Source organism: Ananas comosus, linkage group 1 (genome assembly GCF_001540865.1).
Source record: "Ananas comosus cultivar F153 linkage group 1, ASM154086v1, whole genome shotgun sequence".
Taxonomy (NCBI): domain Eukaryota; kingdom Viridiplantae; phylum Streptophyta; class Magnoliopsida; order Poales; family Bromeliaceae; genus Ananas; species Ananas comosus.
Genome location: NC_033621.1, coordinates 8,335,144 through 8,362,290, shown reverse-complemented (window position 1 = coordinate 8,362,290; position 27,147 = coordinate 8,335,144). Strand labels below are relative to the sequence as shown.

Genomic DNA, 27,147 nt, shown 5'->3' with positions numbered 1-27,147 from the left:
TTTAGGGTATATCACTCACAATCTAGCAGGGAAAACAACTAAAACATGCCTTTAAAACAGAGCCAAGAAGCAAGCTGATCCTCCCTTGTAGACCTGCAGCCCTATTTATAGGGAAAAAATCGCTACAAAAGAGGCGAACGGGGCAGCTTACCTTGGCAGGAACCTGTACGACCACGGGCTGAGTGTGAAGATGGAGGGAGTACGACGGCGAAGCACAGAGAGGAACATAGGTCCTATCGCAGGTAAGGGATCAGGCAACCCACCTCCGGAGGCGACGAGAAGGGAGGAGAAGGATGAAGGGGCGGAAGGTACACGACGCACATGCTGAACAGAGGGAAGAGGAACCGCGGGTACCGCCGTACTCCGGGACACCCTGGCCCACCGATGGAACACGCGTACGGCGGGATTAGGAGGAGGGCATGGTAGAAGGCGACAACCATCCGCGCGTGCGACAGGGATCCGGGCCGATCTACATGGGGCGGACGGATCGGAGAGAGGGGCGACGGACCGCGTGAGATCCGGGCCGATCTAGAGAGGGAAATCGAAGGGCTCGGAGAACGGAAAGGGGGGGTTGGGGGGCTGAGAAGCCGACACGTGACCACAGTAGAACCCAACTGTTAACATTTCTATAGATATTTTTTTCCTATGGCTTCGTACTATATATCTGACATGACCTTTCTAATAGCACTGTACGGGTAAAAGAAAAAAAAAAATAACTGGCCAAACTGCCGTTAATGCTGGAATTTCAAACAAAACAGAGGCTAGTATATGGGGCAGTCTGCAGGTGGCAAATCAATTCAGAGCGCGTAAGCCCATTTCCCGATCTGCCGTCCCTTTCCTCTTCCTTCCCAACTACCGCCCTCCCCCATCCGCGGGGGCCCGCCTCAGTCCTCGCTAACTAATATCCGGGAAGTGAGAGGAGAGGGTTCCGATTCCAATTCTGTCCCTCATTGTTATCGACATATCCTTTTTCTCTCTCTACCATGGATCTCGCTCCCCTTCTCTCTGTCCCGTTCCTCTTCTTCTTCTTCTTCTTCTTCCTCCTGTGCCTAGGCGGCGTTGAGGCCTCGATCCACACCTACCACCTCGAACCCTTCAAGGAAGTCGGCAACGCCTTCCTCCTCTCCGGCGGCAGCGAGGGGATCGTCGCCTCCGACCACAGCTCCTATATCAAGTAAGTCCAATCACAAACCCCACTCGATTGCATTTCGGAACTCAGATCAAAGTAAGTAGAGGCCTTAGGAAGGAACAATTGGTATCGACTTATCTCTAGCTTCAGTTAGATCTATTACACGACTACAGACCGGAAGTTGAAATGTGTTAGGATATCGGAGCTCAACTGGGGCTTCGGTTCTATCTGTTAGATCTTAATGTGGTGTTGATAATGTCTGGGATTAAAAGATTTTCCTATTAGATTCCATGAAAAAGCTTCTTTTTTTTTTTTTTTTTTTTTTTTTTTTTTTTTTTTTTTTTTTTTTTTTTTTTGACACGGATCATTAGATGCTGTCTAATTTTTCTGCTTGCTACGAGTAATGCCACCCGCAATTTTGCTAATTTCCCTTTTCCTTCTGTTTCGTTTGGATCTGTGGGCAGGAACTGCTAAATCCAACAACTTACTTGTTTTGAGACTAGTTAGCTTCCTTACTTCCGACGTGGCTTGCACAGTTAGGGAAACACTGTGGCAATTGGTTCTTAATTTGATTGATCTATCCATGGCGACAGTTGTCACAGTTCTCAACTCTCATTGTCTCTAATTTAGATGGTATCTATCATCTGAAACTAACGGCATGTTTGGCTCATGATTGGAATTGAAAATGGGAAATGAAATTGGATTGCATTAGAATTGGAAATGGAATGACGAATCATCCAAAAATGTTGATTGGAATGGAAATCGGAATGGACAACTCCCATTCCTCTTGTTTGGTTCGTGAAAAGTGGAAAATGTTATCAATATTACAGTATAACTAATCACAATTATAGATGTCCATATAAAGATAAATTAATTAAACTTGTTAGGAAAGTATTATATAATTTTAATTTTACTATCCTTGAACAATAATTTTTGCATACAACTAAAATTGTTCTAAAAATAAGGAGTTTAGACCAAATTTTATAAACATCATAAGGAAAAACTTATAAATTTTCTAAAACTTCATATTATTCCGATATCAAAAAAACCTCATAACAATACATATCAGACATATCGAAAGAACCCGCTCGAACACATTCCAGAATTAATTACAAATATCAAATATTTAAAGAATAAATATCAAATAAAATCTACAATAAGCTACTTGAGAAAGTTAGAAAAACTTCCAAATAAGTTATGTCATAACAAAAGAAACTTGAAAAGTATGGACAAAAATATACAAAATACAAATTTGGTGTATAAAGCATAATAAAAATGCACAACCACATAAAGTACTAAAAAGAAATGTAGATAGTCACTTATAGTTGTATCAAGCATATCATTACGAAACCTAATGCCCTTTACTAGTAAAACTAGACAATATGACCTAATACTTAAACTGAGAATATCAAGTATATATGGTCTTTTCATGTTTGCTGGAAGGGAGAAAAATATAGCAGTTTTGCTTGGTTTGACTAGAAGCAATGTTTGAAAAGGCGTGCGATGCAAAATGGCGCAAAGGCCTTTTGGAGCATAGGCGCGAGGCACACTGCGAGGCACCTAGTGTTTGAGGCGTGCGCCTCAGCGCCCAGGCGCAAGGCGCAGGTCTTAGCGCCTCAGGGAGTGAAGAGCGCGCCTCAGACGCACTTTGTGATATTTACGTTTATTGTGTCTAGGATTTGGGTTTTTGGGTTTGGGGATGTTTCAATATATTTTAAAATGTTAAGGAATTGATTTTTTTTTTTCTAATTTGAATGCTTTTTTCCCCTTTTCTCTTGGTCGTTCTCTCTTTCACCCCCTAATGGCTATAACCAGCAGCAATAAGAAGTAAGAAGTAGCAACAGGCACTTTTAACTTGAAAGTTGGAACATATTTTTTTCTTTTTAGTTTGAGAACATTTATACAGATGATTTCTTTGCTTGTTTCATGGTTATTTATTTTTTCAATGGCTATTTTAATTTTTTTTTTTACAAAAAACATCCATTTAAATTAGACTTGTTAAGAGTGTTTTATTGTATTAGATGTGCGCCTCATCTTCTTGAGGTGCGCATCTCGCAGTGTGCCTCGCGTCTAGGCTCTAGAAGGCCTTTGCGCCTTTTTGCGCCTTTTTTCAAACACTATTTACATATCTATGTAATGTATCCGATATGTCTATATTACACAGGCCCATAATATCAGCTTTAAATTTTAATTTTCTTGATTCTCTCAACAGAGTTTTTGAAGATCTAAATGTAGTGTCATGATAATAAAATATAATGTAAGATTTAATGGTGCAGTCCACCTGAGGAGATCATTTCTCTTGATCCGTTCTCTTAATTTGTTAATAATTTCCGCACGATGTAAATCTGCTATGACCTCAAAGATGGTATTGTTTGTTGATGAATTTCCCAATAATGAAACTAGCACATAAAAGGTCACTTTTCTGGAATAAAATGTAATGCAATACACAAAATTTATTACCCCATGAAATTTTCTTGCCAATATGATTTCCAGACAGATCTTGCACTACAGAATCCTAAAGCTGTACTTGTAGAAAAGTTGCTTCTAGTCTTGGACAGAATGGATGACATGCTTAACTTATAGATTTAACAAGGTGAGCATGAAGTCAAACTCCAAGAGATCCTGCAGCTCTAAAACTGAGGTCTGAAATGTAAGTTTATCAATTAAAATATAACCAAGTATATAAAATACAAAATACATAATTAGATTCAATTGAAGATGCATAATGAAACTTTAACATATAATTGTCAACAAGTGCTGGTAAGTCACAATTTATTCTTTTTTTTGAACATGGTGCATATTGAGTTACGGATGACACCACTAACCTGGTGTTTTTGGGCCTCTCCATGTAAGATGGCTGGGTTTTTCCCCCCTTTACTGGCAATAATATTTAGTCTTACTAGTATAAAATGGCATAGATCTTTTTCACTATTGTCATCACAGGAACTTCCAGTGGCAGCGTACTCTTATCATACTTGACATACGTTCCATAAGGTGGCATGATGGTTGATACATGCTTATCAGAATGTATGGAACATTATCACGGAATCACCATCTGTGCCACTAGTTTAGGAGGTGCCTGCGTTGCTAATTCTATGGTATCTTTCCCTTATTCTTGCTAATGTCCCTTTTACCTTCTAGGTGACAGTAATATCTAAGAATAGAATAAATATTGTATTTCAGTTGGAATAGATGATATGGTGATTAGGAACCAACAATTGGTTAGCCTGGGATGACCTGAACCTTAAGCATTACACATTTTCACTTAAATCAAGAAGGCAACACAAGGCATCCTTGGTATATGCCAAATGCACCTAAATCTATTTGATCTAATTGACGAATCAGACAGATCATTCCTTTCTCTTGGGCATGTGGATGATGCTATTGTCATGTAAATATCAACCTCTGATAAAGATCTTCCTGTATGCTCATTTTCTCTTGAGATAAATCAATTTATTTATTGTGCTCCCCTCAAATTTCCTGTTCTTTAAAATGCATCTTGATTGTTTTAGAAGTTTAAATAAGTTGTTTCCTAGTCAAATTTCCATCTGTATACTCCTAAAGATATATATTATCTCACTTGTAACATACCTAAGATTTTAGTATCATAGATACCTCCTAAACAAGGTTTAAAGTGTTGCCCCGTGCTGTACAGTACGGGGTGGCATGTACTGTGCCTCCAAGATGGGGGCACGGTACCGGGGGGGGGGTTCGGACAAGGTTTAGACTGCCGTGGCACGGAGGCGTGCCGTTGTCTGCCTGGCACGGTACGGCACCTGCATGCTTTTGTATCGACACATGGTATGCTTACGTATCGATGAATACATATGACCTCCTACTGGCACGCTTTGGCACGTACTTGTTTTAGTTTTTTGATTCCAACAAGCTCTTATAATATTATTTTGAAAGATTTAATCAAATAATTATGAATATTTGTTATGTATAACTTGTAAGCTTTTTTGTATGTAAAGTACAACTACACCTGATGCAGAATAAATATTTTTACAGGTTAGAATTTAAAAAATACAAAGACATCTTTCTTTCTTTCTTTTGACCATATTACAGTTTTTCTTTTATAAAATACAAAAAAATTATTATAAAAATTATTTGAAAAAAAATATTTTTAATTAATTTTTCAAAATTATTAGATCTATCAAAAAAATTAAGCAATAAATTATATGACAAATAAATTAAATAAATTTAAGTATCAATTGATTTAATTTAGTTTTTAATTTTATCAGTATTTTTAAACTTCTAATGCAAAAATAAATTTTTTATATTTGATGTGCCTCAAAATTTGTTTATTGAGTTCAATTTTGCTCCCTTAATTCGCCAAAAATTTTGCGGTACGACAAATTTTGATAAAATAATTTATAAAAAGAATGGATGTTTGTGGTGGAAGCAAAGTGGCCTGAGTCCGCAACCCACCACTGACATCCAAGGAGGGTGCGGGGGGCTTCGCCCCCTACGGTATGGATCGGATATGTAAATTAAAAATTTGCCCATATATTGTGTCACGCCCCGGATTACCGCATTTCTCCGAGCACGCCAACAGATCCGCCGTATACAAAAGAATTTTTCCTGTATACGAAGCGATAGCTGTATCTGTAATCATACAAAACTACAATCAGTAGTATAGAGCTGCTAACAGAACTGAATATAAATAAACATCAGGTTCCCTACACATACAAAGTCTCCAAGACACAGACATCACTCGCTCCAGCGAGTACCAACATAAGTATGTACATGAACCAAAAATCCAAAACTACCTGTAAATGGTACTCCTCTAGAACTACAACCAGGGAAGGGATCTAGCTCGCGACTCCCTTTCCACGATCAGTATCAGTGACAGCAGCAGCCGCAGAAGGAGGCTCTACAAAAATGGGTCAACAACTGGGTGTTAGAACTACTGCAAAAAGTAGTCCTCATTGGGTACCGCTACCGACCTCAACGGCTCACCCACTAAGTGTACAGAATGGTATGCAAGAGATAGTAAGGAAAGCTGGAAACCTTACAGCTATATGCCCCTATGTTATCACTAACCAACTCTAGCTATCTGTAGATATGCATCCCCTGCAACAATGACTATATTGCCAAGGGACTGCCAACAGGCCCATCCCGCCTGCGTCCGAGCTATACCACACACCACCATTGAGGTGGCTGGTCCTAAAGCACCGTCCAAACAGGATTGCTGTGACAATAACGCAAAAGCACAAAGCCTGACTCCGGAGTAGCACTCGTGGGCGCTACCCAACCGAGTATGCAAGCGTGTCTCTGCCGAGCTCAATCAGGCTCTCACAGGCTGTAATCGAAACAAATGGGTCTAACTGGTCTAACAACCAAAGCTCAAGTATCTTCGGCACAATCTGATGCAAATACAGAAATCTGGGTTCACCGTCAACCGCGACGGCACCCGATAGTCCGGAACAGTTTATACACTACTGTAAAAATAAAATCGGCATTCTAGCATGAGCGTAAACTCATCCTACACTAATCTGGGTATCTACCGCATACAAACTGCGGCAATACAAATAAACTACAGCTCCTAAAGCTAAATCTGGTAGTTTTCAGAAAATGACAGTGTAGGATTTATATGTTTTCTCCTAAGTTAATTCCAAGTCCAACATGTAGAATTAAACTACTAGCTTAACTTCAAATTCAGATTTAATCACTAATCCATGAATTTGAGTACTAGCAAGAAAATAGACAAACGATACATGTCGACAAATGCTAGAACTTAGAAGATATTCCGACGATTTCGATAAACTTCAACCCACCTCGAAACGCTAATCCAACCACGGCGAGAAGTCGAAAGGAGAGGAAATCACGTGCTCGCCCGGCCTCCAACGGCGCAACTGCGATGTCCACACGCTCGAACGGCTCTCCGGCGCAACGTTGACGTTGATTCGAGCTCAAGCCGCGGCCTCCACCAAGCACACAATTAACACTTGAGAGAGAGAGTAACTTAATTAAGCTACTCTCCCTCAGGTGGATAAATACGAGGGAGAGTTGGTGGTGTGGATAACCACCAACACAAAAAGACCGTAATACCCCTACCAACTCAACATGACAGCTGGAGTACCGGTACCCGATTTGGTTACCGGTACTCGGTCTCTCAGTCCGCAAGCTCGCACATATGGTACCGGTACCAACCCGATGCCATACCGGTACTCAACACTGAAATCCTGCATTTTGCGGATTTCAGTGTCAGAACTCCACTCTCGCCTTGCGTCGAATCCGTTTTGCCTCCGTTTCGCGCCGAAACGACTCCGACTTGTCCCGACACTCTCCAGATGTGTCGCAAAGCCTTAGATGCTGAGATCTACAAGCAACCCAAAAACCAAGGATACTACATATTGATAAACCAAAAAAAATTAATTATAATTTTTTTGACTTACCTAACTAGATTTTCAATTTGCAATGTCTTTGGGGGTTGTGGAATGCTTCTTGGTATCCCAAAGAACAAAACAAAAAGAAAGAAAAGCAAAAAACAAAAAAAAAAAAATGTGCCGGCACGGCATTTTTTTGACTTACCTAATAAGAAGATCTTCGATTTGCAATGTCTTTGGGGGGTGTGGAGTATCCAGGATGCTTCGCATACCCAAAGAACAAAATAAAAAGAAAAATAAGCAAAAAGCAAAAAAAAAAAAAAGAGCAAAAAGGTAAAAAAAAAATAGTACCGGCAAGGCATAGTGCGGCGGCACCCATCCGCGTATCACGCTGTCTCGTGTGATACACAGTGTTGCCCCATGCCGTACGGCATGGGACGGCACGTATCGTGCCACCAAGAAGGTGGCACGATATAGGGAGGTCTCGGACCCCCCATTCGTGCTGCAGCATTGAGCTGCGTAATTTAATTTATTTTGCTTATCAATACACGGGCTGTTGGCTCGGGCCTATTGGCCCGAGTCCTCTGCTTCCACCACAGGCATCTATTTTTTTCTTTATATTATTTTATTAAAATTTGTTGCACCGCGAAACTTTTGGCGAATGTAGGGAACAAAATCGAACTCAATAAATAAATTTTGAAGCACATCAAATATAAAATTTTATTTTTGCGTTAGAAGTAAGGTTTAAAGTACCGCTATGTATCACGGACACTTCTGTAAGCCTCACGTGTCTGTGTTGGACGCGCGCGTGTCCGTGTTGGACGTGCGTGTGTCCGTGTCGAATGCGTGTCCAATATGGACACTCCTTGGACGCTTATTTAATGCCGATTCATAGTGCATACAATTAAAAAATATATATATATATATATATTTAATTTTATTTTACTTTTTCTATACATATATAATATAAAAGATGATAAATATTTTAGCGTTTTGATGAATGCGTACAATTTTTTTTTGGCAATATAAATAAATTATGTATGATAGAGAATTTTTTTTCTTAAAATATATAACTATCAATGAAAATTTTATTAACTTTCATTCGTACGAAAAATATAATAATATTTTGCTAAAATTAATATTTTATATAATAAAAATATATTATTATATTAATAATATTATATTTTATTAGCAAGTTTCATGTCGTGTCCGTGTCCTAATTTTTTAAAAGTTGCTGAGTCGTGGTGTCTGAATCGTGTCGTGTCTCGTGTCTCATGTCAGTATCCGTGACGCTTAGAAGTAGCGTGGCACATGGGTGTGCCGTTGTTTGCCTAGCACGGTATGGCACCGACACACTTCTGTGCCGACACATGATATACTTGCATGCCGATGGATACGAATGACCTCCTACTAGCACGCTTTGGCACAGACTTACTTCAGTTTTTTTTGTTCCAATAAGCTCTTATAATGTTATTTTGAAAGATTTAATCAAATAGTTATGAATATTTGCTATATATAGCTTATTATACTCATCAATTAACATACTTGTAAGCTTTTTTGTATGTAAAGCAAAGATTTAAGTGTCGTGGCACAGGGTTGTGCCGGAAACTTGCAGGCATGGTACAACACGGTGCGTGCCGGGCCGTGCCGAGCCGATGTGTGCCAATCATAAAAAATGCATGTGTGCCGACACATAATAGCATGAAATATATACATTTTCTTTACCAACAAAATACTTTAAATGTTTATTATGTATTTTTATCAGATCTTTTGAACTTTATCGAGAAAATTACTTACTAATTTAAAGAATAGAGGGTTTTGAGCTATGTCATTGGCACGAGGGCTGTATCATGCCGATATCTTGTTGGCATCGTAGATACGGCCCGTGTTGATGAGCACTTAAATCCTTGATGTAAAGTATAACTATATCTGATGCAGAATAGAAATTTTTACAGGTTAGAATTTTTAAAATTCAAAGATATCTTTCTTTATTTTTTTTGACCATATTACAGTCTTTCTTTTATAAAATACAAAAAATTATTTTAAAAATTATTTTAACAAATATTTGAAAAAATTATTTTAAAAAGTATTTGAAAAAAATATTTTTTAATTAATTTTTTCAAAAACTTAGTAGATCTACCAAAAAAATTAAGCAATAAATTATATGACAAATAAATTAAACAAATTTAAGTATCAATTGATTTAATTTATCTTTTAATTTAATTTTTAATTTTATCAGTATTTTCAATCTTCTAACGCAAAAATAAAACTTTATATTTGATGTGCCTCAAAATTTATTTGTTGAGTTCGATTTTATTCTCCTAATTCGGCAAAAGTTTCGCGGTGCAACAAATTTTGATAAAATAATTTGTGAAGAAAAAATGGATGCCTGGCTTCACCCTTTGCTGTATGGATTGGATGTATAAATTAAAAATTTGCTTTTATATTGATAAAAAAAAATATAAATTGTAATTTTTTTTGACTTGCCTAACAAGTAGATTTTCGATTTGCAATATTTTTCGGGGGGTGTGGGGTACCCAGAATACTTTGGGTACCCCAAAGAACAAAACAAAAAGAAAAAAAAAGCAAAAAACAAGCAAACAAGCAAAAAAGCAAAAAAGCAAAAAAAATCAGCACAGTGCCGCAGGCACTGTGCCGCGGCACACTGCGTCGTGCCGCACTATTTCATACGGCATGGCGTAGTGTGCTGCGGCACAGAGGAGGGGTCTGAGACCAAGGTTTAAAGTGCCGTGGTACGGGTACGTGCCGTTATGTCCCTGGCACGGTACGACACATACGTGGCACGCTTGTGTGCCGATAGATACGCATGACCTCCTACTGGCACGCTTTGGCATGGACTTATTTCAGTTTTTTTGGTTCCAATAAACTCTTATAATGTTATTTTGAAAGATTTAAATAAATAATTATGAATATTTACTATATATATCTTACTATACTCATCAATTAACATGCATGTAAGCTTTTAGTAAGTAAAGTACAACTATACCTTATGTAGAATATAAATAAAAATACAATAATAAAATTCATAAGTATAATAATTATTTAAATTTACATTTTTACATAGAGATGACTGCTTAATTTCATATAGATCGTCGCGCTTGATCATATGATATATTGTCATCTGCATATACAAGATTTATTTGACAATATTGATATAAGTATTGCTGATGTTGTGAGAAAGTCATATATTCCAGATATTACATCTATATTTTTTGTTCTTTTATTCTTTTTAAAAATATCTGATCAAAATTTGTTTAGGAGATTGATGTTTCTTCCCCTGATTCACCGAAAGCTTTGCGGTGCGAAATATTTTGACAAAATATTTTGCAAAGGAAAAATGGATGTCTGTGGTGGAAGCGGAGGGCTCGGGCCGATACCCCGCGGTATGGATCGGATATGTCAATTAAAAATTTGCTTTTATATTGATAAATAAGAAGTTAAAAAAAGGCATTCGCCAAAAAGCAAAAAAAAAAAGTTGAAAAAAAGACAACAAAGTGAAAAAGAAAGACAATATAGGTGGCCTGGGGGGGGGGCTCGATATCCTAGAGAACAAAAGAAAAAAAGAAAGCCAAAAAAAAATCCAAAAAGGAAAAAAAAAATGGGCGACACACACGGTACATGGCGCTGGCACGCACCTGCGTGCCGCTTTGTCTCAAGCGGCACGCATGTGCGTGCCGTGAGACAGAGGAGGGTCCGAGACCCCCTCCTGTACCGTGCCCCCATCTTGGGAGCACGGTATGGCACGGGCGACACTTGATTCCCTATCCGAGAACCCCCCTGTACCAGCCCCGTGCCGTTCGGCACGGGCCGGTACTTTGATTCTTGGTTAGCAGATTGAAAATACTGATAAAATTAAAAGCCAAATGAAATCAATTGATATTTAAGTTTATTTAATTTATTTGTCATACAATTTATTGCTTAATTTATTTGATAGATCTAATAATTTTTAAAAAAAAATATTCAAAAAATAAATATTCAAATATTTTTAAAATAATTTTTAAAATAATTTTAAAAATTATTTTTTCGTATTTTATAAAAAAAGACTGTAATATGTTCAAAAGAAAGAAAGATAGAAAGATGTCTTTGCATTTTAAAAATTCTAATCTGTAAAAATTTCTATTCTGCATGAGGTATAATTGTACTTTACATACAAAAAAGCTTACAAGTATATTAATTAATGAGTATAGTAAGCTATATATAGCAAATATTTATAATTATTTGATTACATTTTAAAAATAACATTATAAAAGTTTATTGAAACCAAAAAGACTGAAATATGTCCGTGCCAAAACGTGCCAGTAGGAGGTTATGTGTATCCACTGGTTTGCAAGCGTACCATGTGTCGGCACGGAAGTGTGCCAATGTCGTACCCTGCCGAGCAAACAACGGCACGCCCCTGTGCCACGACACTTTAAACCTTGCTCCTAAAGTAAAGCCAGTTTTATGAAATGTTCAAGCCACATGTTTCTTATCTCATAAGCATGCAATATATATTTCACGTAAATGTATTATATGAAGAAAGTCATATAGAATCATAGGAAACACATATATATACTTATGAATTGGGAACCCGGAGTTCCCTGGCCCGCCACGTGGTGGGCGGACGCGAGGGGCCGGGCGCCAGCGGGCGAGTGCGGGCGGGCGTGGTGGGGGTAGGCGCGGGCGGGCGAGCAGGCGCGGGCAGGGCGCGAATCGGTGCGGGCGCGCGCAGGCGCAACTGCGAGCCCGCGCGGCTTTTTTTTTTTTTTGCTTTTTTTCTGTGGACCTACTCCTATCTCTCTTTTTTATTTTTTTTTTCCTTTTCTAACGCGTTCTTATTTAGAGTGTTATTGGCCACATACAAAAATAAATTTAAATTTAAATTTAAATTAAAATTAAATTTATTATTAATGATTTTTGAATGTGTTGCTTAACTTTATATATTTATTAGTATATTTTTAGTAATTGTTGTAATTAAATATATTTTAAAAAACTTAATTGTAGTGCTTTTATAAAAATGGGATCTATATATATCTAAATAATTATAAAATTAAAATTAATATTTAATACATACAATCTAAAATATTTAAAAATTAGGCATAAATAATTATATATTTTAAAGTTTTATTATAATTAAAACACAAACTTATGAATTTACAATCTGAACCCGAACGGGGTGTTAAGATCAGCATTATTGTTTGTAATCAAAACTTGCATATCTGATACAATTGATCGCATGTGAAAATGTCTCTAAAACTTTCTTATTTAATCAACTAAAATATATTGTTATTTACTTTATAAAAAATATATTTAATTATTTATTAATTATTTATAAAGAAGATAAATGAACCCGTTGCGTAGCACGGGTTCCTTAACTAGTTCTTATTTAACTTGGATCAATTTGGTATCAATTCAATATCAATCTCTTTGGGATTCCTAGAAAATTATATTTGTTTATAGCTCTAATTTGTTACTACACAAACCTATGAGATCAAATCAAAAACCAAGCCATCATTTGTTCTTCATTTACAGAATTCGCTTCATTTTTCTTTTCTTTCTCAGAATAAAGCAAATAACCAGACTAGCTATCTGATATTCCAGTATCACTTTAGATTTTTCACTAGCAGAAGTTCTCGAGTGTCCCATTAAATATCTGTTCACACTTTTAGAATAGATGTTAGATATTTGATTCCTCCTTTCATCATTATGCATCAGTAAGTTGTCATTATTGTATCTTATTTCATCTAACATACAATGAATGCAAAATCTCTATTATCTTTTGTGGCATTTCCTGCTACGATAGATCTGTATAATTCTTATATCGAGCCTCTTGGTTCTTGCTTATCAGTTGCTCTTTGCTTTGAATTTTAATCATCTTTTTTAACTTGCCAATAATATATCCTCTAGAAAGTCTTGAGTTATATTCAGATGCTTCTTCTTTGTAATAATCTATCAAGCTTACAGGAGCCGTATCCATTCTCATAGTTTGTGCATAGGACTAATTATCTCTCTCTATCGTATTCAAATGTGTATCATGTGCAGTGCAGGAGAGTGCCTTGTAAGTACTCTTTACTGGACTGATTTATTGTGTTTATGTAGTGTGAATACTGCTTAGTAAAAATTTGAATTTGAATTTGAATTGAAATTTCAACTAAAAAATCTAAATTAAAAGGAAATATCAATTCATAATTTCAATTCAAATTTAGAATTTTTGAATGAATTTGAATTTTTCAAAAATTAAATTGAACTAGGCTAGTTTGCTTTTGAAAAAACAGAGCCCTTCGTGTTTTCAAGTTGTTTTCGATTTTGGGACATCCGATTCGGTGACCGGCTCCAGCAAACCTAATATACATTATTGGAACTATCTAGAAACCAAATTTCATAATTTTTTGACTTTATTTGACTAGTAAGGAGTAGTTTTCAAATAAATGGTTGAAAATAAAATTCTCACAAAAACAGTGATAGGAAACTTAAATTTTGAATTGAAAGTACATATCACACTCTTAATGGTAAATAGAATTTTATATTAAATTTCACCTAATTTGGATTGTTCTACACCGTTGAATGTGTTACATCGGCTATTAAAGTAGTCATTTTTGAGACTTTTTGATCATTTCGCAAATGATGATGAAAAATTATAAAAATTGGTTTCGAGATAGTTTCAGCAGAGCAGATCATGTCTATCGGAGCCATTGTCGAATCATACGTCCCATCATTGAAAATAGCTTGAAAACACGGAGGCTTCCGTGTTTTCAAAAGTATACAAGTCATACTCAATTAAATTTGCATTTAAAATTTGAATTCAAAAACTAAGTTTGAATTTTGATCCAAAATTAGAATTTGAATATTAAATTTTAATTCAGACTCAAAATTTTAATTTAAACTTTGAATTGAAAATTTGAATTTAAAATATGAATTCAAATTTTAAATTTGAATTCAATTTGAATTTAAATTTGAAACAAAATTTGAACTTAAAATTCAAACTCAAAATTAAAATTTGAACCAATTTTTAAATCTAAATTTAAAATCCAAATTTAAAAGTTTACTTAAATTCAAAGTTTACATTCAAGTTTCAAATAAATATTGTAACAGTATTGAGTAGTATAAACTTTACTATCATAATTATTAAAATATATAAGATGAACCGAGCAAAATAATCCTACATATGCAATAATTCGACATTAAATTACTGCATTGAACAAAATGGAGTAATGCAACATTAGTAGTAATATGAATCACAGATGTCAGATTATTAGTTTTGCGAGGATTAAAGTGTCGTGGCACGAGGACGTGTAGATTGTTGCCTTGCACTGTACGGCACTGCCACGCCTTTGTGCCAACATATGGCTTTCTAGTGGCACGCTTTGGCACAATTTATTTAAGAATTTTTGGTCCCAATATACTCTTATAATATTATTTTGAAAGATTTAGTAAAATAATTATAAATATTGGCTATGTATAGCTTACTGCACTCACCAATTAATATAATACTAAGCTTTTTTATATGTAAAGTACAAATTGTCACACCCCAATAATCCCACATCGAATATGAATGGGGATGTGATTGGATATATAAGAGACTTAGAGACTAGTAATAACAATTGGGCTTAAGCATTTTGGGCCGGTGTTTGGGCTCAACGGGTTATTATTGCTAGCGGGTCGGGTCGTTACATTTGGTATCAAAGCCAGTTCACCAGCCGGAAATGTGTGGTGAGTCTCGGCTGAGCCAGGGTCTGAAAGACAAGGTGATAGGCTATGTCGGAGTCTGTATGACAAGGTGACCGGTTATGCCAGGGTCTGGATGACAAGGCTAGCAAGACAAGTCTCTCATCGCCTGGTGATTTTGGGCTGTGTGTGTGATTAGATTGACGAGGACGTCAGGGTCTTAACGGGGGAGTCTGTGACACCCCAATAATCCCACATCAGATATGAATGGGGATGTGATTGGGTATATAAGAGACTTAGACACTAGTAATAATAACTGGGCTTAAGCATTTTGGGCCGGTGGTTGGGCCCAACGAGTTATTATTGCTAGTGGGCTAGGTCATTACACAACTATACCTTATAGAGAATAGAAATGAAAATACAATAATAAAATTCACAAGTATAATAATTATTTAATTTACATTTTTACAAAAGAGATAACTGTTTAGTTTCACATAGATCGTCGCGGTAGATCATAAGGCATATACAAGATTTATTTGACAATTTTGGTTTAGATATTGCTAGTACTGTCAAATTAAATTGGTTATATAATCTACTATAATCAACTATATATTCTAATATATCTCATAATATTAAATCAAAATTATTTTTTTTATGCTAATTTACAAATTCTAGATTGTAATAGAATAGCTTAAGTAATTCTAGATTACATTAGTTCGTTCATAAGATTAGATTAGACTAAATCTGATTAGGAAACTTAAATATAATTAGATTCTATATTAGATAATTAGATTCTATATTAGATTAAATCAAGTAATTTTAGATTAGAATTTTTAAACTAGGTTAGTTAATTTAGGTAATTTGGCATTACGTCGATCAAATCTAATTAGTTATATTCTATTATATTTAATGCTCTAATAGATAATTCTAGATTCTAGATTAGATTTGCTTAGGTTTCGTAATTATAAATTAGAATTAGATAAATTTAAATATATGTTATATTAGATTCTTGATTAGATTAGATTTGACTAGATTTTATAGATTAGATTAGGTAATTCTAGATTGGATTAGATTAGATTAGATTCTAGAATAGAGATGATTAGAATCATTAGATAACTAAATTAAAGACAAGGGAGAAAAGGGAATAACAAAATCGGAAAAAAAAAAAACTAGCGACAGGGATGAAGCCAGAAATTAAGATTCGGGGGGGCCAAGGTTTAGATTTGATAGAAAAGAAATTTGACCTCGGATAGTAAGAAAAAAAATTTGTCAAATTCACTGATCAGTTATTACTAGCAACAATAACGATAATATGCTAAAAAAGGAACAAAACTGTAAGAGTTGAAGGGAAAGGACTAAGAAATTCGAAAAAAAAAATTGAAACACAAATTTTATTAAAAAAATTAATTTGGCCCCCTAAAATTAAATTTTATAATATTTTAATTTTTATTATAATGGACTTTTATGTAATTTTAAAAAATTTAGAGAGGGCCATGGCCACTGTGGGCCCCTCAATGGCTCCGCCCCTGACTAGCGATACATTGCGGTACATACTGTGGCACATCTCACATACCATAGTGTCTCGCAAGGTATCGCACATGTATCGCGATACGATAACCCTCTGGGATATACTACGTACCACGAGCCGCTTCTGTAAGGGCACGGTACGGCATGGGCGATACCTGCCCGTGTTGCGCGGCACTTCAATCCTTGTAGTTATGTTGAGATAACTAGTAACGCCACATAATGCAAGCCAAACGGGCCCTTACAATTTATGGAATCCCCAAATTTGACTGGTGAAAATAACCCTAAGCAAAACATTTGAAAGTTAAGGGGGTGTAGGATCTATTTTAAAATAGCCAATAGTTGATGAGATCTCTGTACATTTTGTCCTTAGTATGATTTTATAACTGATGTGTGCTTCTTGGGATGAGCGGTCTAATATCTTTCAATTTTCTTCTCAATGAAACATCGTACTTGTAACGTGCATTGCCCTTTACAAGTGACAGTTCATTAACTCAACAAAACTTACTACCCATTCCATCCCATTTGCAGAAAACCTGGCAATAGTGTAAATCACAGTAAATCACAGGAGATGCACTTACATTTTCTTATATCCACATTCTCATATTCATGTCATAACCAATCAATGATCAGGTTTGAGAATGTCACTTTCCGGAGGCCCAAAGAAGCCGCTGAGCTCCATTCAAGCATGGAGCACAGTACTGGTCTGGTGCAAGCAATAATATTTGAAGCAGCTGATCGTGATAATATTGGTGGGTCTGCTTATGGCGGGCAAAGGTCAATATGCTGCACCCCTGACCTAGCTAAGCTCGAAGGCTGCAGACAAGGAGAAGTAATTAGGCGACCCTCATCTAACGATCTTAACTGGCCTGTTGCAATTAGTACACACTTCAGTGCAAATTATTTATTCACAAAATTGGACACTCAAGAAGTTTACATCAAGAAAACAGGAATGTATAACCTCTTTTTTATTTCATGTGATCCAAAGCTGAGAGGACTCATGATGAGTGGCAAGACAATCTGGAAAAATCCTGGTGGTTATTTACCTGGACGTATGGCTCCTCTAATGATGTTCTACTTATTCATGTCGCTGGCTTATTTGCTACTTATTGTTATTTGGTTTTTCCAGTACGTGAAGTTTTGGAGGGATATAATGCCAATTCAGAACTGGATATCTCTGGTTATTGCTCTTGGCCTGTTTGAAATGACTCTTTGGTACTCTGAATATTTGAATTTTAATAGTAATGGCAAAAGGCCTGTTGGAATAACAACTTGGGTAGTGACTGTTGGGGCTGTCAGAAAAACAATATCACGGCTACTCATTCTTTCGATTTCCATGGGATATGGTGTTGTCAGGCCAACTCTGGGAGGTCTAACGTCAAAAGTGCTTCTTCTCGGATTAACATATTTTTTAGCATCGGAGTCACTGGATATTGCTGAAAATGTTGGAACTATTAATGACATATCAGGAAAAGCTAGACTTTTTCTTGTCCTTCCGAATGCCTTTCTGGATGCTTTTCTCATTCTCTGGATTTTTACATCTCTTTCACGGACCCTGGAAAAACTGCAGGTACCAAGTTAGACATATATGTGGACCTATGCTTCTAGAAATATAAATTCTTTCAGTCATCCTCTTTGTTGGCTATAATATTTAGAGCTTGTTATTTTTCTTCTTCTTTTCCTTTTCTGGGCCTTGCCCCTTGCTTTCTAACTAGGCTATGATTTTCCCACTGTTTAGGCAAGGAGGAGTTCAGTAAAGTTAGATATTTATAGGAAGTTCACTAATGCCTTGGCTGTTGCTGTGATCGCGTCAGTTGCCTGGATAGGATATGAGGTATGGAAATTTCTCCCATTTAAATGCTAAGAGTATAGTTTTCTTTAGCTGGTTGTTTACATATGCTTTTACCGCTCAGTTTTGAATTTTTATGTGTCGTAAGATTTTACCATACATTTAATAAGTTGCCTTATACTTTTCTTACAAGAGTCAAGGATATCGTGTCTTTAATTGCAAGAAGTCTCAGGAGACACCTGGTGTCTCAATATAGCGTCATTATTTGTACAAGGGGATGCTACAAAGCCCCAGTTTTGGAGGTGCTGGCCTGTGCCATGCATGACCCATAGCTTGATGCTGGCCAGGACTGCCCCAGCAGCTACCTTCTTTTGTTCTCTAAACTAAATAAGATCGGCGAGGCTTCTTACATTTCTCCTGTATTGATTTTGCCTTTTATGGAACTGAGGAAGGGTGATTTGCCATGGTTCAGAAGACTAGAGCAGATGGCTTAACCAGAACCAGTTCGATTGGCTTGTTCGTTCCAGGTTTGGAAACTGCATTATAGAAATAACTAGGTTGAACGTGAAATCAGTTAGACGGCCAGTTTGGTCCAGGTTTGGAAACTGCATTATAGAAATAACCGGGTGGAACCGGTCTGAAGTGGATAAATCAGCCGGTTAACTGTGGACTTGGTCGGAACAGCCGAACCGGCTGATTCAATCAAACCCATCAACTTGGTGGTTCGATGGTTGAAATAAAACCCACCAACTAGGTTTTATCGTAAAAACATTTGATGGTTTGGAGGTGTCAAACTTGCAACCTTTATATAGGTTGTCCGTGCTTCTACCAACAAGGTTGAGCAACGTATGTATCATAAAATACAGAAATATTATTGAAACAATAAAATGTGTTAATTTTTTAGAAAATACAATTTTATGTATGTGACTTTTTTTTTATATAGTTTATATATTTTTACGCTTTGACTCCAGTCAAACCGCTAAACCTTTCGACCTCTAACCCTTTAACTTCTTCCCTTTCTGGTTCGATGACCAGTTTGGTTGTCAGAACATTGTGTTTTGCTGAGAAATGTTGATCAGCTAGTCTTTTACATTTCTTACTATGGTTTAAATGTATTATTTGTTACGCCCCGAGGTCTCTTGTATAAAGCCCTTTTTATTTAAAAAGAATCATCAGTTCGAAAGTAAAGCCAACGGAGAACACCTTCTCTCTTTTTTTTTTTTCTTTTTTTTTTTTTTTTACCACAGGATGTAACAGACACGCCACAAATACAGATTTTCCCTGTCTACACGGACATAGTCTTCCCTGTATTTGTACGGCGTACCACTATATAGATTGTTGCAACACTTATTTATTCACACACACGAGTAACATTCACCATGCGGATGCGCATAATAAACAACCAGCTAACAATCCTTGACATGATGCATACTCTAAGCACTCCTTAGGCGAAAGATGATGCGATGCATAGTACAATAGTCAATTCTATCATTTGCAAGTGTTTCTCACTCAGAAACTTTATTTTGAAACACTAAGAATCGAGAAAACTAAAAAATCTTTTTGAAAATGTTCTGCCACACGGAAACCCATTATTTTGAAAACGCCGACTACCTTGAGGGGTAGAAAACTACATATCATACAACAGACTCCGGATCGAAGAACCCGCCTGAAGTTGTCGCAACGTCTAATGTTCAAGGCGTGCTTGGACGTCGACTGGACCTAGAAAAGACTCATCAAGTCAAGATCTACCAAAACGACTCTAAAACACTAAACTCACAACCCCGGAATTGCTAAGAGTTCCAAACATCCACTGAAACACTTCCGATTGCCACAGGGTGTTTCGGAAGATACCATAGTACCCTACTAATCACCGCTGTCCCGAGATGCACCAACATGGGTGTTTGGACAGCCACCACAAGCCCACAACATAAGGATACACCATGTCACGCCCCGGGACCGGCAGAGGCCCTCCCAGTAGCGTGCCCAGACCCGCCATATGTCAACACATATAAGGCGTCTAAAACAACAGCGGAAATAAAACCAAAGATAATCTACATCTACAGATATCAGAGCATAGATAGTTCTATAATCTATAACAAGGTAAACGGAAAATACTAAACAATAGAAGTGAAACATATAGTTATACAATATTTGTCTAAAAAGGTACACAAAAGGGTGGTCTCTAATACACTGGTACAGCTCTCATCCTCTCCAAAATAAAAACATCGAGAGGTAGACCACCTAGCAACTCGTTACTCGCTGAAGAGCTAGCTCGAAGCAACGCCCTTCCCACGGTCCCTAGCCTCTCCCGGCGTGGAAGGCTCTGAAAGAAAGCATAAAACAGAGGGCGTGACAACTATAATTTATAGTTCCCAGTGGGCAATTACTGACCTCAGCTCAATGCACCACTAGGCCCCAAAGAAAGGGTAAGTTTAAGAAGAGAGCGATAATAGTGAATAAATTGCATTTATGAAAGCATAACTGAAATGCTAAGCTACTATATTGCAATTAAACATGGTGTTCGTATGATACACCTTTACTATGTCATAAACAATATGTCCCTACATGGCCACAAGTAAATGTCACGGTTTACTTTATGAAGTTATGAAGATCATGCTCTATCATGGCAACAATGTAAATATGAATGCAATAAGCAACATCTCCTAGCATATTACATGTATGTATGTATACTCAAGTGTCCAAAACTATGCTAGAAGCAAGTCCAAGTAATCCAACTACTACTCTCTATCTAGTAGTGATTATAACACACTCAACACCGTGTTGATTTTCATTTCCAATTAAGGACTTACCCAAGGTAGTCCAGCTTGTGCCGCCTAAGTGCCTGTGGTAGCCCAACATTCCTGCTCTTGAAATGTGTCTGTCCCACTTGACCCCGTAGGCTTCTCAATACCGCACGAGCGAACATAGGTCGCATAGGCTAACTCCGGAGTGCCGGTTTGTAGGGAGCGACCCTCACAAGCATGTGCGAATGAGCACAAATGGCAAACAAGCATAGTCAAAGGCTCAAGTATCCAATCCTCATGTCTCAAACATGGCAATAGCTACTAGTAATCCAATGGTCTAGCTCTATGTCACAATGTGATGTCTCAACCCTCACTTGCTTAGTGCCTCTTTAAGACACTTAAGCATCACAACTAATCAAGCTCAATTCATGTTCTATGTTCCAAATATGACATTAATACCAATGTTCACTATAGCCCGGGGCCCAATGCCTCTTTATGACATTGGCCCAAAATCTCAAATAGTCTAAGTCCCCAAGCCTCTCTAGGCTTTCAATGTCCCTAATGTCACAATTAGGCATAAAGGTTAAATGCATAAAAGCAATGTTCATTTTCATAATAGGAATCATGGTTCCAAGTCTCAACTAGAATGCTATATCCCACATGCATGCACCCTGCCACATAGGGGTCCAAAAATTTACTATACATAACATATGCATGTTAAGCATTCTAAAATTCATAATAAATATATCTAACATGATTATGCATGCTTTTTCAATTAATGATACTCCAATCATCACAAATGAGATTTTCTCATTGTGTGGCTAGGTCAAACCCACCGAACCGTCGCGTAGTCCCTCGTTTCGCCGAACGGAGATATCCACGAGTCTCAAAATATCCTAAAAGTAATGAGCGCAGAGATACACGAGCGTTATGATCAACTATAAGATCAAATATTAACAACCAAGGCAAAAGGGCTAAAACTCACCTAATGAGTAGAAAATCTCTCTCAAGCTGCTAAAGAGAGCTAGAATCCTTCCAATCCAATCCAAAGGAAGATTCTAATCCAATTAATCATGCTCCAAAAGCCCTAGGTTCAAAATGCCCAAAATAAACCCTAAGTCTCCATTCTAGGGTTTCATCTCAAATCCAACAATAAAATTCAATTCTAGAAGGAGAGAATAAGTAGATTATCTCTTAGAAGCTTCAATCCAAGCTCTAAACTCTCTAAGTCCCAAGATCTTCCCTCAACAATCCATCAAAATCAAGCTCCAAACTTCAACAATGGTGGAAAAGTCTCTAATCAGGCAAAAGAGAGTTTAATCTTAAAATCCCACCAAAATCCAAAGAAATCACAAGGAAAAACAAGGAGGGCTCCCTTACCTCTATTCTTGCTGTGGCAAGCTCAGGAGAAAGCCCTAGGGGCGTGGGGTGCTATATAGAAGTCCATAATTGCGAAAAACCCCCTGCAGTTCAAATTGCTCAAAAACTGTCACTGCGTACCGGTATACGGGCCCACGTACCGGTACACCACCTACGAAAATGCCAAACCCGAGCCTCGGGTTGGCTGAGAAGCAGCCAATGTTGATGGCTGTACCGGTACAGCCATCACCCCATACCGGTACACAGCCCTCTGAAGGTTACCCGAGAGCTAACCAAAAATTCGATTTTTTCGGGTTTTGGTGCTAGGCTTTAAACCTCAATCCTCGGGGTACGAGCCATAGGTCGGAACACTGTCTACGACCCACCAAAAAGTCTGGAAAAACTCAGGACGCCGTCCAAACACTCGAACCTCGCAAATTGCAAAGGTCCAGTGTGTTACACACCATATAGCTCGTAGTTCCATTTCGGGTTTTTGAAAATGCCATTTTTAGCGTCGGAACCCTCCATCGCTTACTCGTTGTCTTCCAAAGCTCGAAACAGCGAGTGTAACCAGCCAGCAAGGCTCCACGACACATCTGGGGCGAGAACACTAGCAACCAGTGGGCCCCACTGCGGTCACGGCGTTCCATTGACGATTTATCGAAAAAGCGCATCGGAAAACGAATCTAATTTCTGCGAGGGTCTTAGCAGCTTGGACAATCAGTCCAACAGGTCACATCAAGTGGCTACACGCTGCCCGAGGCAGTCCCACTACCAAAATTGCAATGACACCCCTAAATAAAGGTCAAATGTGAAAAATACACACTAAACCGGGCCAATAGGGCACATTGTGCATCTGCGAGATCAACCGAGGGCACCAGGGGATAGGTCTCGACGCAACGAAGCCCGTGCTCACTGTACCAGGCCAGAAAAACAACCCGGGGACACACTGGGTCCAGGAATACCAAACAATTATGGAGGTCCCAACAGCGATATTGCAAAACCAGCGAGTCACGGCTTCCCTGACAAAAATTGAGGTGAGCACGGTGATCAGCGATGGATTTGGGTCACTGTGCTCACCTTTCGAAAGATCGGGAGGCCTCGGGATCACCGGAATAGGAGCCATGGCAAAAACAATCTATATTCGACTTGGCAGGGAGCTAGTGGCTCCGGTCGGCCACCGGCGGGCGTGCACCTCAGGCTCGAGTGTGGAAGGGGTAAGGAGTGCGAGGCTCACCTCGACCGGCGGCGAGGAGCGGCGGCGGTGTCGGGATGAGCTCGGCCTAACTGAGGCTAGGGCTCGGTCTCGGCAGTGCTTCCGGCGAGGGCGGCTGTCGGGGATGTGAGCGGCGGCCACGGCGTGTCCCCCACGGCCGGAGGAAGGCGGCGGCGACGCTCAGGGGCAGCGGCGGCGGCGGCGGCGGCGCTGAGATGATGCGCAGCTGCCTCAGCCCGTACTTGCCCTGGACGACTGTAACGAGCTCCAGCGGCACGTGGCGGCAACGGGGTTGCCGGAGGGGAAAAGGCCGGAGCTCGGGGTGCCGGAGATGAGGTCCGTAGAGCTGTCCTCCTCTCAGGATTGCCCGAGCTCGAAGAGAAGAGGGAATAGAGAGAGAAAGGTTGAGAGAGGAGGTGGTGGCCGGACTGGGCTCCCCGGAAAGAGCTCGCTAGCGGCCGGGGAGGCGCGCGGCGAGGTCAGGGGAGGGAGAGGAGGTGGCCAGGGCTCGGGGTGGACAAGGGAGGCAAGGGTTAGGGTTTCGCAAAGGAGGAACCCTAATGCAACTTTTATACGTCGACGTACAATTGCACTAAACCCCTCGTACACTGCAAATTCCACCCCAAGTCCTGCAGGGCGCGTGTAAAACGCGTCAACACACTTCCACTTGCGATCTCTCGCGATTCCATACATAAAATATTGGGATTGCCGAAAAGCCCCAAAATGCAAGATCGACCCTCCCTCGAACAATGTGTCATATCGGACGATCGGTTCATCGGATTTACGAACAGATCGTGCCAGTACATTTGGCACTGCCAGACCTTCAGGTCTGTGATTTTGTTTTACCTGAATCGGTCGCCGATTCACAACGAAACCAATCCCTCTCAGCTTCCTCAACCTAACACCTAAATATATACAAGTTATATGTATATAAAAATTTCAAAATTCCAAATTCAAATTTCAAATTTAAATTTTCAGGTATTACATTATTAGTCACTAAACTTTTAACAAACTGCAAATTTCATGAAAACATATTGGTTCTCTTATCTTCTTGCAATGTTATTCTAGATTTTTTTTATTTTTTTTGGTTATTTTTTGTTGTCGGTACTTCAAGGATTGGAACGGTTTCGTGGATCTCCCATAATGAAGCAATATGAAAAAGGAAGCTTAAAAATTGCTACCAGCATAATTACTTGGTAACCTAACTGTGTTGGTAGTGCCACATTAGATGATCATAAATCAGGAGTCCCTCAGAGTAGAATTTTTCTAGTTTGTGAGCCATAAAAGTCCAAAAGACCTAAAATGATATTACAAAAGGAAGGACATCACTTTTGTAGTTGTAGATGGTTTGAACTTATCTTTGTTTTATTAAAGGAGATTGTATAATGAAATTAGGAGAGTGATAATAATGCGGTCAAAAAGATTTGTTAGGATTTTAAATTTATATTTTTAATATTCGGAATTATTATTTTTGCTAATTTGTTATGGAGTTTTTTTTAATATTTTTAGGAATTTTTGGAATAAACCCGTAAAAATCAGGATATGATTTTGAAAGTTTTAAATTAGAATTAATATATTTGTATTAGTTAGATACCTAAAATCAAGGGATTTGAGCAGGATTAGACTTGGTTTTTTTTTTTTTTTTTTTTTTTTTTTAATAAATATGGTTAAGGTCTTTGTCAAGAGAGTTTATTTGATTAATGAAAATTTTATTTAGATCTGGTTGAACTTTTTATTTGCTTTTGTGGCCTTATCCTAACATATGTGGCTTCCCTCTATCTTTTTCCTTCCCTTTTTTTCTTCTCTCTATCTTTCTCTTTTCTTCCCCAGAACTATTGTATCTATCGCTAGACTACTTGCTATGGTATTTTTCATCCTGCATCTCATAAAGTCTGCAAATATAAACGAAAAACTGATTCAAGTAGTGATTCAAGTCCTGATTAGTTCCAAAAAGTGCTCAGATATACTTTGTAAATCATGTCAATATGGCTGATGGACGAGCACCATTACTTGTTGGCTGGCTGGTCTGAAACTATATGAGGCTGCTGATCATTTAGTTTCTTCTGATTGAACTTTTACTTTTTTTTTTTTGTTTAATTTAAATTTTGTCTAGGATGATTCTTTTTGCTCTTTCCAATGAAGATTTTCCTCATTTAATTCTTCTTTCCTTTTTTATGCTGCATTTCTATGATTTGAATTTTAGAACATTCTTTCCTACCTACAGTAAACTGAGCTCTTTTAGATTTTACTGTACTGTTATTATCTATCAGGTTTGCTATCAAGTAGATGGTTGTTCAACCGTTACTTGATTTTGAATTGTAGATGTTCATATTCAAACTAAAATATTCTTCAGGAAAATTCTGTTGTCCTAAAATTATTTTAATGCTGCAGGTTTACTTTAAGGCGACAGATCCATACAGTGAAAGGTGGCAGAGTGCTTGGATCATTACAGCCTTTTGGGATATTCTTGCGTTTGCACTCCTGTGTGTGATTTGCTATCTATGGACTCCATCCCAATGCTCACAAAGGTAAGGAAATTCCTTCTCTGGTGCTAGAGAATGCTAAGACATTAGTTTTTACTCTTTTTTCTCTCTTAATCTTTGAACAGATATGCCTATTCGGGTGAAGCAGTAGAGGGTGATGAAGAGGCTCAATCTCTTACAAATGGTGCTTCTGAAGGTGATATTGGATTGACGAAGCTGGATAAAGATAGGAACAATCTGGATCCTGCCAGAGCTTTTAGACTTGACGATGAGGAAGAAGAGGACAAGCGGGAATAGTATTCCATTAGCCATATACTTACTGTACCTGGGGTGGTTTTCCTTGAGCAGTGAGCCAAATACCAGCTGTTAGAATTGAAGAGTGCTCGAAAGGAACTACCATGTTATTCTTTCTCCTCCTTGTAGACCCACTAGTTGCTAAGGTATGTGGATCATAGATAAGTTGAGTTAAAATGAGAACTTGAGACCCATAGAGTCATAGTTTCATATTTGTTCTTTCAAGTTGAGATCAATCTTAAGGTTTATGTGGTGAAGTCCCATAGATGCTGTTCCAATTAATGCTGAAAGAGGAATAGCAAAATGAAAAGGGACAGTACTAAGATAAGAGAAATATCGCAAACTAAGAAGGGGACCCTCCTATCATATGGTTAATTGAAGTGTCCTGTTAGGCCAGTAGTTTCGACATTGTGTGGCTCTTTCACCTTCTGTTTTCAACGAGGTTTAATTAGGGATGTAACTGTGCTGCTTCCTGAAGTCATCTGCTGTATAGTTGGTATGTGATGTTGATTGGCTAGCCTAGTAATTCTGGCTCAAAAGAAAAAGACTTGATCGATCATGTCGTGTTCGTTTTCGGTTAGATAACATCATGAGGCCAAGGGCTTCTATTGAATA

At 38.0% G+C, this 27,147-nt stretch overlaps 1 protein-coding gene across 1 annotated transcript; it reads left to right on the top strand.

Annotated features, from left to right (window-relative positions):
- On the top strand, nt 895-27,147 carry LOC109714607 (transmembrane protein 87B). Its single transcript, XM_020239308.1, has 5 exons — nt 895-1,174; nt 17,281-18,217; nt 18,386-18,481; nt 26,147-26,283; nt 26,364-27,147. Exons 1-5 carry the CDS (start codon nt 984-986, stop codon nt 26,533-26,535), a joined length of 1,533 nt encoding a protein of 510 aa, XP_020094897.1. The 5' UTR covers nt 895-983; the 3' UTR covers nt 26,536-27,147.